General features: G+C 42.2%; 1 protein-coding gene across 7 annotated transcripts in view; it reads left to right on the forward strand.

The window, feature by feature from the left end:
• The window catches only part of Dse (dermatan sulfate epimerase), a 58,841-nt gene extending 45,634 nt beyond the window's left edge, over positions 1–13,207 (forward strand). For 6 of the 7 annotated variants that reach the window (XM_021229080.2, XM_005073272.4, XM_021229079.2 and 3 more), the window contains 4 exons: positions 1,248–1,501; positions 4,334–4,573; positions 8,435–8,642; positions 10,492–13,207. In XM_021229080.2, coding sequence (XP_021084739.1) covers positions 1,248–1,501; positions 4,334–4,573; positions 8,435–8,642; positions 10,492–12,256 — 2,467 coding nt within the window. In that variant the 3' untranslated portion in view covers positions 12,257–13,207. Of the gene's footprint in view, positions 1–1,247; positions 1,502–4,333; positions 4,574–8,434; positions 8,643–10,491 lie in introns of those variants that run through there. The other variant, XM_040728146.1, reaches the window with a different exon arrangement.
• Positions 13,208–13,682: the final 475 nt, after the last annotated feature.

Raw genomic sequence — 13,682 nt, forward strand, 5'->3', positions numbered from 1 at the left:
TCTTTCTAGAAGCAGGAATCTGCTTGCAAGCATCACAGCACTGGCAAGCTGAATTGCCACAGAAGGAACATTTTTTTTTTAGTATGAGCAAACTCATCCATCTTTATCTTCCTAGTACCAGGCTGCGGTACCAGGACAGCTAATTGGAATGGTGAGATTATTATAAATGCAGAGATATCCTGCCAAACGCCTGGTTTCATAAAGACCACATAATTGTTGTGAGCAGTGTGGCCTGGTTTCGTACATCAGTTCATTTTTCCTTCCTTTCCGAAACTATTAAGGTCGTCTGTGCGCCACCTGTGCTTCTGTGGTTGGGGATCCAATTATGATTGGAACGAGAAAAGACCCCTTTTATGACCTAAATTCTAGGATGGGATACACACACACACACACACACACACACACACACACACACACACACACGCTGTAATCAGAAAAGCAGGAGTGGGTGGGGGGTTGGGGGACTGGAACTTTATTTTGGAGGAGCGTTGAAATTCTGACAGCGTGACCAGGAAAGGCCTCATCACCAAGACCACCCCTCATCTCCCAGTCAGTCCCATCAGTGTTTTAGTCACTCTTCCCTTCATGGTGCTGACCTTGTAGTTCTGTCCAGACTGCGATGGTGTAGTTCTGTCCAGACTGCGATGGTGTAGTTCTTGCCAGACTGCGATGGTGTAGTTCTGTCCAGACTGCGATGGTGTAGTTCTTGCCAGACTGCGATGGTGTAGTTCTTGCCAGACTGCGATGGTGTAGTTCTGTCCAGACTGCGATGGTGTAGTTCTGTCCAGACTGCAATGGTGTAGTTCTGTCCAGACTGCGATGGTGTAGTTCTTGCCAGACTGCGATGTAGGCCACCACACTTCCTGCTGACCCGCTGAGGGAAATGATATCAATATATTTGTTCAGCTGTTTCCACAAGGCACCCTTAAAACCGCACATAGAGAGGAGGGGTGAGCCCTGAGCTGGCTTGTCATTACATGTTCTGTTCTTTATATGCCTCAGGGTTTTCTTCCACCTCTCAAGAATGGAAAATCCAAAAAAATAAAATAAAATAAAAATCTTAAAAGAAGCCTGAGAGGAGGGAGATGATGTGTTTTAACCGTGTCATCAGCACACGAGCCCAGCTTTGTACTGGAGTCTCAGGTCCATTCTGCGTCCTCAGACCTCTTATCTTTTCATTTGTACACTCTGAAGAATGATGGAAGTGGTGAGGCCCACACTCAGTCTGGGATCATCTTTCTTTACAGGTTGGTAAAAGATGCTCCTTGGGATGAAGTCCCACTTGCCCACTCCCTGGTGGGGTTTGCCACTGCGTATGACTTCTTATACAACTACCTGAGCAAGACACAACAGGAGACATTTCTCGAAGTGATTGCCAACGCCTCAAGCTATATGTATGAAACTTCATACAGGAGAGGATGGGGCTTCCAGTACCTTCACAACCATCAGCCCACCAACTGCATGGCCTTGCTGACTGGGAGCCTCGTTCTGATGAACCAAGGTACGTGTATGATCCTAACCCAGCCAGGGCATCGCCAAGTGTCAGTGAGATCCGCCATGGTGAAAGCACAGCATTTTCCTGACTGTCCTTAGGTATGTGTTTATACTTGGATCCCAGTTAAGCTCACAGATGAAGTAGTATCCATGGCAAATCTGGGGTAACTGATGACACATAACTTTTTAAATTTCAGCTAGTGATATTAGCCTGCAGGTTTTCTAATGCCGGTCAATAGCTGTCCTAGGCCACACCCCTGCGACACAGCATTAGTGATGAACATTCGTTCTTCCAGGGAATTCTGACAGTAGAAGATTGTCAACCTAGAATAAATGGAAGTTTTTAAAGCCTAGCAGGTTTTAAATTTGAAATGCAAATTCCTAGCATGCACAAGCATGAACCAGATACAGCCTTGTACACACACATAAAGAACCTGTTGGAGCTGGGCATTGGTGGTGCACGCCTTTAATCCCAGCTCTCGGGAGGCAGAGGCAGGTGGATCTCTGTGAGTTTGAGGCCAGCCTTGTCTACAGAGCAAGTTCCAGGACAGCCTCCAAAACAATACAGAGAAACCCTGTCTCGAAAAACAAAACAAAACAAACAAAAAAGAACCTGTTGGAACACCCAGTCTAGATAGTTCGGATCAGAGTTGGAAGCAGTTTTTGTGGTCTGTGTAGTTACTTTGTGTTAGTACATCACGTTTGTCCACGTTGTTCTTGCAACTCTAGTTATGACCCCTGTGGAAATCTGTGACTAAGTCTTTAAGGAAAGCAACTCTAAGATCACAGTGAATTGCTAGAATATTAAAGATATCGTTGGATGGGCTGAAGAGGTGGCTCAGAGGTTAAGAGCACTGACTGCTCTTCCAGAGGTCCTGAGTTCAATTCCCAGCCACCACATGGTGGCTCATGACCATCTATAATGAGATCTGGTGCCCTCTTCTGACATGCTGGCAGAACACTGTACACATAATAAATAAAATCTTTGGCTGGGTGTTGGTGGCACATGCCTTTAATCCTAGCACTCAGGAGGCAGAGGCAGGCAGATCTATATGAGTTTGAGGCCAGCCTGGTGTACAGAGTGAGTTCCAGGACAACCTCCAAAACAATATAGAGAAACATTGTCTTAAAAAAAACAAAAAAAATCTTTTAAAAAAAGATATTATTGGCTTGGAAATCTAGACTAACTTAAGGCCTATTTATATTGCCTATAGTAGCATTTTATATGGCTTGGAATGTAGCTTAGTGGTAAGGTCTTCCTAGCATGCAAGCCTCTAGGTTCAGTCCCAAAAAGAAAAGAAGAAAGGGGAGAAAGGAGGAAAAATAATGAGAGAAAACGAATGCATTAATTAGCGTTATTTAGACTATCCATCAATAACTTGCCATACCCAGCCTTCTCTGTTTTGCCAGCCAACCATCATTTTAATTAAGTCTTGGAAAAGTTTCCACTGACAACTGAGTCGTGTACTGAATGACTTGTTTTCCAGTCTGCAGAGTATTTTGGCAGACACTGTCTGGAGAGACAGCTATTGTAAGAACCAACAGGGAAAGCCAGGGAGTATGATATCTATGAAAGGGTAGCCAGACTTTGTTTGTCAGCCACATTGCTCCCTGCCTGGAGATGGAGGACAAGGACCAGGGGAAGAAAAGTGACTGGAGTTTTATGCACTTATGGTGAGAAAGGATAGGAGGACTGCTAGAAAGCATGAAGCTGGGTGGCAGCAAGAGCCAGACTACAGTTAATTGTTACCTCTGTAACAAAGTGTGAGAGCAGGGTGGTCCTCACAGTCTGAGGACATGACTTAGCCGGGGACCTTAGTTAGGATCAGGGATGCTGGGACCTGGGTCACTGCTGACCCTACCAGCTAGCCCATTGCCTAGAAGCCTGTGGTAATGTGGTCATGCAGACACGACACACATGCTTGTGGAATAACTCACAGACTCCACCCATATTTGAAGCTCACCCTTATCCTGGCATTGTGCGTTTTTAAAATGAGCCACCAAAACAAGGAAGGCTTCAAGCCCTAGGTTCAGACCAGAGTTCTGTTCATTCTGAGTGATGTACCCAAGGTCTCTAATAAGCCAGCTTTTCTGTGGTTTGGGGACAATATGGGATAACTGGGTTGCTGAAAGAATTAAGTAAGGTTCTGTTCATTGCTGGCCAGATTGTAACATGAGAAGTCACTGTTACCTAAGTGCAAGAATTCTAGAAAGCCCACGTTCTCCATCCAAGGATTCTGCAAACACAGTCATCAGTGTAAAAACTCAGTGTGATCACGTGAGGGAGTACTGGAACACAGTTGTACGGCTTACCCCGTCAGGACCCTCAGCTGATTGGTCTCACTGTTAGACTTCAACCTGATCATTCTGTGGAATCTAAAAGCCCAGGAGGATGAGAGTGGTGTTCAGTGATGAGACAAATTGAGAGAAGTATCTTTAGCATTTGTGGTATTTTTTTCAGGTTATTATGAACATTTAAAGCTTTGCAAAGTGATGAACTTCCAAAAGACTATTTTCAAGAAGTTTTTAGGAAAATGTATGCCAAAGTTAAATGCAAGTTGCGATACAAATGTTTGGGTTACTTTAGTTTGGTAGAAACTGGAAAATTACTTGATCCTCACTTAAGAGTTTATGTTTATTTAATTAGTAAGTGACCTGTATTCAAAAGCGTCTCAGCTATATCATGGGCTTAGTACAAGCTAGAACAGAATGTAGTTTATCATGCTGACAAGGTGAGATGTGTAGTAATATAAACGGCTTGGATGACGTCAGAGTTGTGTTTGCCCATGTTTTTATCCATGCTCTGTTCAATCCCCTAGTTATTATTTTCATCCTTCAGGGTACCTTCAAGAGGCCTACTTGTGGACCAAGCAAGTTCTGACCATCATGGAGAAGTCTCTGGTCTTGCTGCGAGAGGTGACGGATGGCTCCCTCTATGAAGGAGTTGCCTATGGTAGCTACACCACGAGGTCACTGTTCCAGTACATGTTTCTCGTTCAGAGGCATTTTGACATCAACCACTTTGGCCATCCGTGGCTTAAACAACACTTTGCCTTTATGTATAGGACCATCTTGCCAGGTATGGAGAAGAGGGAAACATTACACCATTTTCACTGTGATTATGAGCTAGAATAGACAAAGAAATGAGCTTAGGGGGTTGCGGCTTGTCTACTGAGATGAAAGTTTCTTTTTTTATTCAAGAAAAATATAGGAGCTATATACAAATCAAACATTTGGGAGCTAGCATGAAGATTGGTGGTTTTAGTATTATAAAAGTTGGAACATAATAGATCAACTATACTTTGATCCATAGTACTCTCATTATATGTTTAAACTTGATAGCCATAAACTCATTTTCATGAACCTAAACAAGATACAAACATTAATGACTGTACTTCAGTTCTCTTTCTGAGATCCACGCTAAGCCTATTTTAGATTTGGGTTTTAAGCTTTTCCATTCCAACTCTACAGAATTGAAATGGATAGTAGATTATATACACATTTTGTATTTAAAGCTTAGTATTTTCTTGGAGCGTTTTGTTGAGCCAAGATGTAGTTCACTAGTAGGATGCTAGCTAAACAGACATAAGACCCTGTTTATAATAGATCCCTAAAGAAAACAGTAGTAAAACTACAGTGAAATACCATGACGTACATACTGATGAAATAGCTTATTGAAATAAAAAGCATAGAATACAAAGAACAAAACAAAAAATGCTATAAAACTTTAGTTACTACTATGCCATTGTGTATCTATTTATATGATTTGATAACTTATTTATAAGACATCTTTATAATTTTCCCTTTTTCTAAAACAAGACTAAGATTACAAAATTTAGAAGATAAATGTTCATCGGGATGGATTATTTTCTCTTGGGAAATACAATTTTTGATGATTCTGATAGTTAATTTCCTAGTTACTTTTCTGTTGTATGACAGAAACAAACAAAAACCCAAACAAACAAAAACCAAAACCCTGACAAAAAGCAACTTCCAACAAAGATGTTTGACTTATAATTAATTATTATAGATAATAATTATTTTGGCTTGGGAGGGCCTAGGCCCTGCCCTGGATGAAATGACAGTCACTGGAGATCCACCATGGAGGGCCTCACCCTCCCTGGGGATCAGAGTGGAGATTGGGTGTGGACTGGGGGACCTGGTGGGGAGGGCGGGAGAGGAGGGGAAGGAGAGGGAGCTGGGATTGACATGTGAAATAAGATTGTTTCTAACCTAAATAATAATAATAATAAAATTTGAAAATAATTATTTTGGCTTATGGGAATCCCAGAGGGGTCAATGGCAGAAAAGACATGGCAACAGGATCCTGAGGGCCTGAGGGCAGGAGGGAAAGCTGGCTGGTCGAATTGCATCTGCATACAGGAACGAGAGAGAGAGAGAGAGAGAGAGAGAGAGAGAGAGAGAGAGAGAGAGAGAGAGAGAGAGAGAGAGAGAGAGAGAGAGGGAGGGAGGGAGAAGGGGGAGGGAGGGAGGGAGGGAGGGAGGGAGGGAGAGAGAGAGAGAGAGAGAGAGAGAGAGAGAGAGAGAGAGAGAGAGAGAGAGAGAGAGAGAGAGAGAGAGAGAGAGAGAGAGAGAGAGAGAGAAACTGGGCCAGGCTCTAAAGCCTCAAAACCTGTCCCCAGTGTCCTACTTCTTCCAGCAAGAACCCACCTCCTAAAGGTTCCATCACTGTTCCAAACACTGCTACCAGCTGGGGACTGAGTGTTCAAACATACAAACCTACAGTAGACATTTCGTATTGAAACCGCAACAGTTGGTTCTGATTGTCAGCTTGATTCAGTGGCAAGGGTGTCTCAATGAAGGATCGTCTAAATCGGGATGGTGTCTGGGCATGTCTTGATTACATTATCTTCTCCCTGTGGGTGACGCCATCCTTTAGGAAGGGGGCTCTGAGCCACATGAATGGAGAAAGCTAGCTATGCATCTATCCGCTGCTCTCTGCTCCTGACTGTGAGTGCAATGTGACTTTGAGTTACTGCTACCGTTTTCAAGCGGTAGGGTTAACTAGAAGATGTGATCCAAGTAAGCTCTTTCTCCATTAAGTTCCTTTATCAGGGAACTTTATCCCACAATAGGAAAGAAAACTAAGACAGTGATCCTATAATACAGCCAAAAATCCTGGGCTGGAGAGATGGTTCTGCTGTTAAAGGCTAGACTCACAACCAAGAACCCAATATTTAAAATTTTTTGCTCTGCATGTGTGCATATAGACAGACTCCCCTTTATTAGATTAATCATCCATTAATGCACCAAGAGGTGGCTCAGGGGGCAAAATGCTTGTGCAGGCATGAGGACACAAGTTTGAATTGCATTCCTGGAACTGCTGTAAAGTCTGTGATGTCAACACTGACATGGGGAAATGGAAAGTTGTGGGCCAACAGCAAGAGATCCTCCCTAAAACAGGGTGCACGGTGAGAACTGACACCTGAGATTGCCCTCTGACCTCCACACAAATACCATGTCACCTGCTTGTCTGCATTGACACTGCATGTGCTCGCACGCGCGTGTGCGCACACACACACACACACACACACAAAGATTTAAAAAATGCATAACAATTACCATTTATCAATTCAGTTTAGATGCACCCTGAGAACTCTATGGCTTATTCTCAGACCTAGAAAAGAAGTATATATGTGGTTCTTCTTGATAATTGAGGATTGTCTACTAGAGTAGGGGACCCCAGCGTTTTTAATTTGAGCTGAGATCTAACAGCAAGCCCCCTCAGGGCATGGGGCTGCAGTAAACATGTGTGCTCATTTCCTAAGATGGACAAGGCAGTAAGAATGCATAGAAGAGGGTACTTAGGCCAGGTGGTGGCACATGCCTTTAGTCCCAGCACTCATGAGGCAGAAGCAGGCAGATCTCTGTGAGTTGAGTTCGAGGCGAGGCCAGCCAGGTCTACAGAGTGAGTTCAGGACAGACTCCAAAGCTACACAGAGAAACCCTGTCTCAAACAAAACAATAAAACAAAGAGGAAAACGAGATTGGGACTTAAGCTATTTGTGTTTATTAATGCAACAAAATTCAAGCAGGAAGATACCCTCTGATTTTATGGAACTTGGAGTATGAGTTTTGACATGCCATATTTTATAATATAATTATGTTAGAAAATTGCTTATAAAGTTATTGGCAATCAAATTATTAGCTACAAATACATTCATGGTAGCATTTTAGAACACATTCTGCTTTTATTCTTTCAATCTATTCTCAACCCCATTCTCCCCCCCCCCACCCATCTCTGTCTCTGTCTCTCTCTGTTATGGTTGATATTATAGCAATGATTATTCTTGTCTGGGCACAGGGTTTTCTTCTTTCCTCCTCAATGATATCTGAATTGCTTTTGATTTTCTTCTGTGTCTCCAATCATGATGCCTAGCTTCATGATCCTTGCAGATTTTGTTTTTCTCCTTTAAATTCCAGCAATTTGTTAGCAGAGCTTTGTTGGGAATTTAGCTTTTGTCTTCACCCTTACAGGCAAAGTAAGCTTTACCTTATTGGGAGCCTATTAAATCACAGCACCTACTTTCTGACCTCGGCCTAGAATGCCAGTTGAGCTGCAGAAAAGCCTAGTGCTGTTCCAGCTTCAGGACCACACCTGCAGAAGATGGTGTCTGTCCTAGATGCAAGCCTCATCATTCATAGCATAGACATTGGAGAGTGAGGAGGAGGGCAGTGTGTACATGCTAAGAGATGTGCCACATTTGTTACCAACAACAGGTTGTTACATAACACATCCAAGCTTGCACACAGTAGAAGACGTTCAGGGTGAGTATGATAAATTGGTATAGCATAGGTTACAAACATTACAGTTTTGTTTACTGCTGACTGTATTTTAAAACAGGCTTGATGATCTTTGTTTAGACCTTTAAAGGAATATACAGTTTTAAACTCAGTCTTTTCAAACTTCTTTCCACAGGCTTTCAAAGAACTGTGGCCATTGCTGACTCAAATTACAATTGGTTTTATGGTCCAGAAAGCCAATTAGTGTTCCTGGATAAATTTGTCATGCGTAATGGCAGTGGAAACTGGCTAGCTGACCAAATCAGAAAGAACCGTGTGCTAGAAGGTCCAGGCACACCATCCAAAGGGCAGCGCTGGTGCACTCTACACACAGAATTTCTCTGGTAAGACATGTTGAGCTGGAATGAAATGCTACTCGGGTTTGTGCTATGCACTGCTTTCCTATAAAACAAATAGACAACGACCCCTTCACCTAAGTAGGGATGTCTTAAGCTTGGGCTGTTTCATAGACGAACCTGTTTTGCTTAGATTTTATGTCATTCATTTTTTAAGTTGTGGAAGGAGAAAACTCACAATTTTGACCAGATTAATCTGATGATCACCACCCCCCCAAAAGTAATAGAATAGTTTATTTTATCTTGGTAAATCGAGTATTATAATCCTCTAATAATGGCATAGTCACTCCCAGGTTTCACAGCTCTTTAGAAGTGTTCACAGTGTTTGACAGGTTCGCTTTGATAATAAAAAGACCATGTAATTTTTTTTGTTGTAATCTTTTAAGCCTAGAAGAAGCTTGGGCCTCATTTGTTTTTAAGTGTTGCCAAGTATGTTGGCTTCAAATGAGTTAAAATCAAGATGACAGTTAATGGTGGAGTTTTTCAAAGGTATTGCAATTTGCATTTAGTCCCCAATCAGCTTTCTGTAGAATTTTCTTGACTTTTCTCCTGACACTTAAACAAGGAGAAAAAAATATTAAAGCAGTAGCTACCTGTCATTTAACCAGCATTATTAAACTCCTTTCACAATGAATTAAGGACATGATTCCTTTGCTCGTCTCAGGGGTGTGCAGTAATTACACGATTGTATTTTCACTTACCCATAAAAAGGCACTCAAGAGAGTTCTAGAAAGCTAGCTGTAGGAGTTAGATTAATGCTACATCTAAAGTTTAAATCTGCCTTTGTGAGACTATTCAAACCTACCAAGGGCTGAGAAAATGGTCATTCAGCTTCATGCATATTTGGTAAGTTATCTTCATCATGCAAATATTGTACTAGACCTCAGTACAGAGAGGATTTCTGATGTCCTGACACTGAGACTCTAGAAATGGAGAAAACCAAACATCAGTAAGACCAACTCAACCACAGGTGACTGTCCAGTCGGCAGAAGCCTGTGTGAGCTAGAAATGAGTTTACCTCCTCTTCCTTAAGCGGCCGATCACATGACCTTATCAAGGCAGTTGTCCTAGCTCATCAAAGCTAGTCATCTGTGTGCTTAACTACTGCGGCATTTTGTGTTAAGTATCCTATTTCATTAATGAACATTAAGCATAAATAAAAATAAGGTATTTCTCATCTCAGAAGCATGGCTCATCTTGAGATTAAACAAAGCAACACCTTTGGTTCTGGGCCCAGCAGTAGCCACAGTTTTAAATGTTCCCAGTATTAGTTTCTTGTAATTTGACAAATTTATACTTTTTTGGTATGCTATTTGCAGTAAGTTGTGTCTCCACTGTGAAGTTCTACCCTGCTTTACAGTTTCAGAGGAAGACAGTCTGCCAGAGGCACAGATTGCAGATTGAACGTAAACTCCTGTAGAGTAGCTCTTCGGTGCAGGTCCAGCTGGATGTTAGTGTCCACAGCCGGATGTGGAGGGAGTTCTCTAGAGTAGGGGCCTGTTGACCAGAAGTTTGATGAGATTTTAAAATCTGCAAACCCCAGCTATTTGGGTGACAACTCTGAAATTGCCAAGTGAATAAGATCCAAGTAGAGGTTAGTGGCAGAAATTGTTTCTGACTCCAGCCCAGGATCACTTGTTCATTGAAGTCCCCAACACTCACCTTGTGCATGCTGACCTGTGCGTGTTTGTGGCATGTCCCTGATACGATGCCTGCTCTGCATGACATCTGTGGATTATGCTTTTCAGCCACATTACCGTGTGGCTTCATAATTCTAGTGGGTTCTTTTTACTTCCATCAGAAAGCCATTTAATTTTTAAAAACTTAATCCCTTCAGGTATGATGCCAGCTTGAAATCAGTCCCACCTCCGGATTATGGCACCCCAACCTTGCATTATTTTGAAGACTGGGGTGTTGTGACTTATGGAAGTGCACTGCCTGCAGAAATTAATAGATCGTTCCTCTCCTTCAAGTCAGGAAAACTTGGAGGGCGTGCAATCTATGACATAGTTCATAGAAACAAATATAAAGACTGGATCAAAGGGTGGAGAAATTTTAATGCAGGACATGAACATCCTGACCAAAACTCTTTCACTTTTGCCCCCAATGGCGTGCCTTTCATTACTGAAGCCCTCTATGGGCCAAAGTACACCTTCTTCAACAACGTCTTGATGTTTTCTCCAGCTGTGTCTAAGAGTTGCTTTTCTCCCTGGGAGGGTCAGGTCACGGAAGATTGTTCGTCAAAATGGTCAAAATACAAGCATGACCTGGCAGCCAGCTGTCAGGGGAGAGTAGTTGCAGCAGAAGAGAAGGAGGGGATTGTTTTCATCCGGGGAGAAGGCGTAGGAGCTTACAATCCCCTGCTCAACCTGAAGAACATTCAGCGGAATCTGGTCCTCCTACACCCGCAGCTTCTCCTCCTTGTCGACCAGATACACCTGGGAGAGGAGAGCCCCCTGGAGACAGCAGCAAGTTTCTTCCACAATGTAGACGTGCCTTTTGAGGAGACAGTGGTAGATGGGGTCCATGGAGCTTTCATTCGGCAGCGAGATGGCCTCTATAAAATGTACTGGATGGATGATACTGGTTATAGTGAAAAAGCAACCTTTGCCTCAGTGACATACCCTCGGGGCTATCCCTACAATGGGACAAATTATGTGAATGTCACCATGCACCTGCGAAGTCCCATCACCAGGGCAGCTTACCTCTTCATTGGGCCATCTGTGGATGTCCAGAGCTTTAGCATCCATGGAGACCCTCAGCGGCTGGATGTTTTCGTCGCTACCAGTGAACATGCCTATGCAACTTACCTGTGGACAGATGAGAGCACAGGGCAGTCTGCCTTTGCACAGGTCATTGCAGATCATCAGAAAATTCTGTTTGACCGGAGTTCAGCCATCAAGATCACCGCCGTCCCCGAAGTGAAAGATTATGCTGCTATCGTGGAACACAACCTGCAGCTTTTTAAGCCGGTGTTCCAGCTGCTCGAGAAGCAGATCCTGTCTCGAGTCCAGAACACAGCTAGCTTTAGGAAGACCGCTGAGCGCCTGCTGAGGTTTTCTGATAAGAGACAGACAGAGGAAGCCATTAACAGGATTTTTGCCATATCCCAACGACAGCGGCAGCATCAAGGCAAGTCGAAGAAAAGCCGAAGGACAGGCAAGCGTTACAAGTTTGTGGATGCCGTCCCCGATATTTTTGCACAGATTGAAGTCAATGAGAAGAAGGTTCGACAGAAAGCTCAGATTTTGGCACAGAAAGAACTGCCCATAGATGAAGATGAAGAAATGAAAGACCTTTTGGATTTTGCTGACGTTACATATGAAAAACATAAAAATGGTGGGGGTTCCGTGAAAGGTGGCTTCGGACAGGTGCGAATGGTGACAACAAGTCTCAACAGAGCCCCGTCACTGTCGGCCTCATACACCAGACTCTTCTTGATTCTGAACATTGCCATTTTCCTTGTCATGCTAGCAATGCAACTGACTTATTTCCAGAGGGCTCAGAGCCTCCATAGCCAAAGGTGTCTTTATGCAGTCCTCCTAATAGATAGCTGTATCTTATTGTGGTTGTATTCCTCCTGTTCTCAGTCACAATGCTAACACCAAAGCCATGAACCATTTTATGAGAATGCATGCAAAAAAAAGTATTTTTCCCAATTTGTTATAATTTTCCCCCCAGATTTTTGACAAATTTATGGGTCGACGTTTTCACACAGAAAAGCAGGGGTGTGGAGAACCCCACATGGACCCACAAAGGATGTATGTAAGGAATAAGAATAGCCTTGGCTGTCCCTAGGATTTCTGTGAGTGTTTGCCTTTGTTGAATGACCAGTTCCTATTGTCAAAGACAAAATGCCTGTTCTTTATGCCATATTTCTCTTAAACAAAATTATTTATACAGAATTGGGTTTTATTAGCATTAATTAATGCTATTAGAAGCTTCCAGGTACTGTATTATGGAACATACTAAGACACATAATTCCATGCAATACAGACTTTTAAAATGTTAATGATGAGAACTGCTATTGTAGGACCTGGAAGGTGTTGAAATAACATGATAAAATGATGGCATACATCATAAAGAAACAACTTTTTTTTTTTTTTTTGGTTTTTACCAGACAGGGTTTCTCTGTATTGTTTTGGAGACTATCGGTCCAGCCCGGCCTCGAACTCACAGAGATCCGCCTGCCTCTGCCTCCCGAGTGCTGGGATTAAAGGCGTGCGCCACAACCGCCCGGCTAAGAAACAACTTTTTTTCATGAAAAAAATCTACAAATGAACATTTCTTTGATGTTGGACAATTCAGGCATGAGATTTGTGGCTTTATCCATTCATTGGCTTTTTGATAAATAACATAATTACAGTTAATTATCTTTCCCTTCTATATAAAATGTCTCTAGACCCAATAGTAAAGTTTTCAAAATAAACTATTTTATATCTTGACTCTCAATACCAAAGAATATGGGGATAAAGTTTTGGTGTGATCCTTATGTTTTTCTTAGAAAGCTTTCTTTGAATTTATTTTGCTAAATAAACCAATCATAATTATGATTTTCCCCCCTCTGGTGTGTTTCTTCCATGTTCCATTAAAATCAAAGTACATTTACATTTTTCAAAATCTTTCAAGAGAGGTCTTCATTTGGATATGCATTCATTAAAACTTAATTTGATTTTTGAAAAGCATAGTTTCACTGTTTATGTTATTCCTGTTTAAGCATATTTTAAACATTTAACACAGAATCTGAATTCTGGTTACCTAAGTAAACAAGGTTTCTGTAATTATGTGCAGTCAAGTCCTTAGGAGCTACCAGCAGCATAGGATGCTGGGTATGTAGTCCATGACTTCTGCTTGAGAAGAAGAAAATGTTACACTTGAACCAAAAGCATAAATCACCTTACATATAGCATATTTGAGTCTGATATATTTCTCCTTTGAAAATGGGAAATGTACTGGGAACACATTTTAGAATAAGGACATGCTCACTGATGTATGGAGCTATGCTTAATAGCAGTCCCATCTCTTCCT

Source organism: Mesocricetus auratus, unplaced genomic scaffold, assembly GCF_017639785.1.
Source record: "Mesocricetus auratus isolate SY011 unplaced genomic scaffold, BCM_Maur_2.0 Super-Scaffold_100018, whole genome shotgun sequence".
NCBI lineage: Eukaryota > Metazoa > Chordata > Mammalia > Rodentia > Cricetidae > Mesocricetus > Mesocricetus auratus.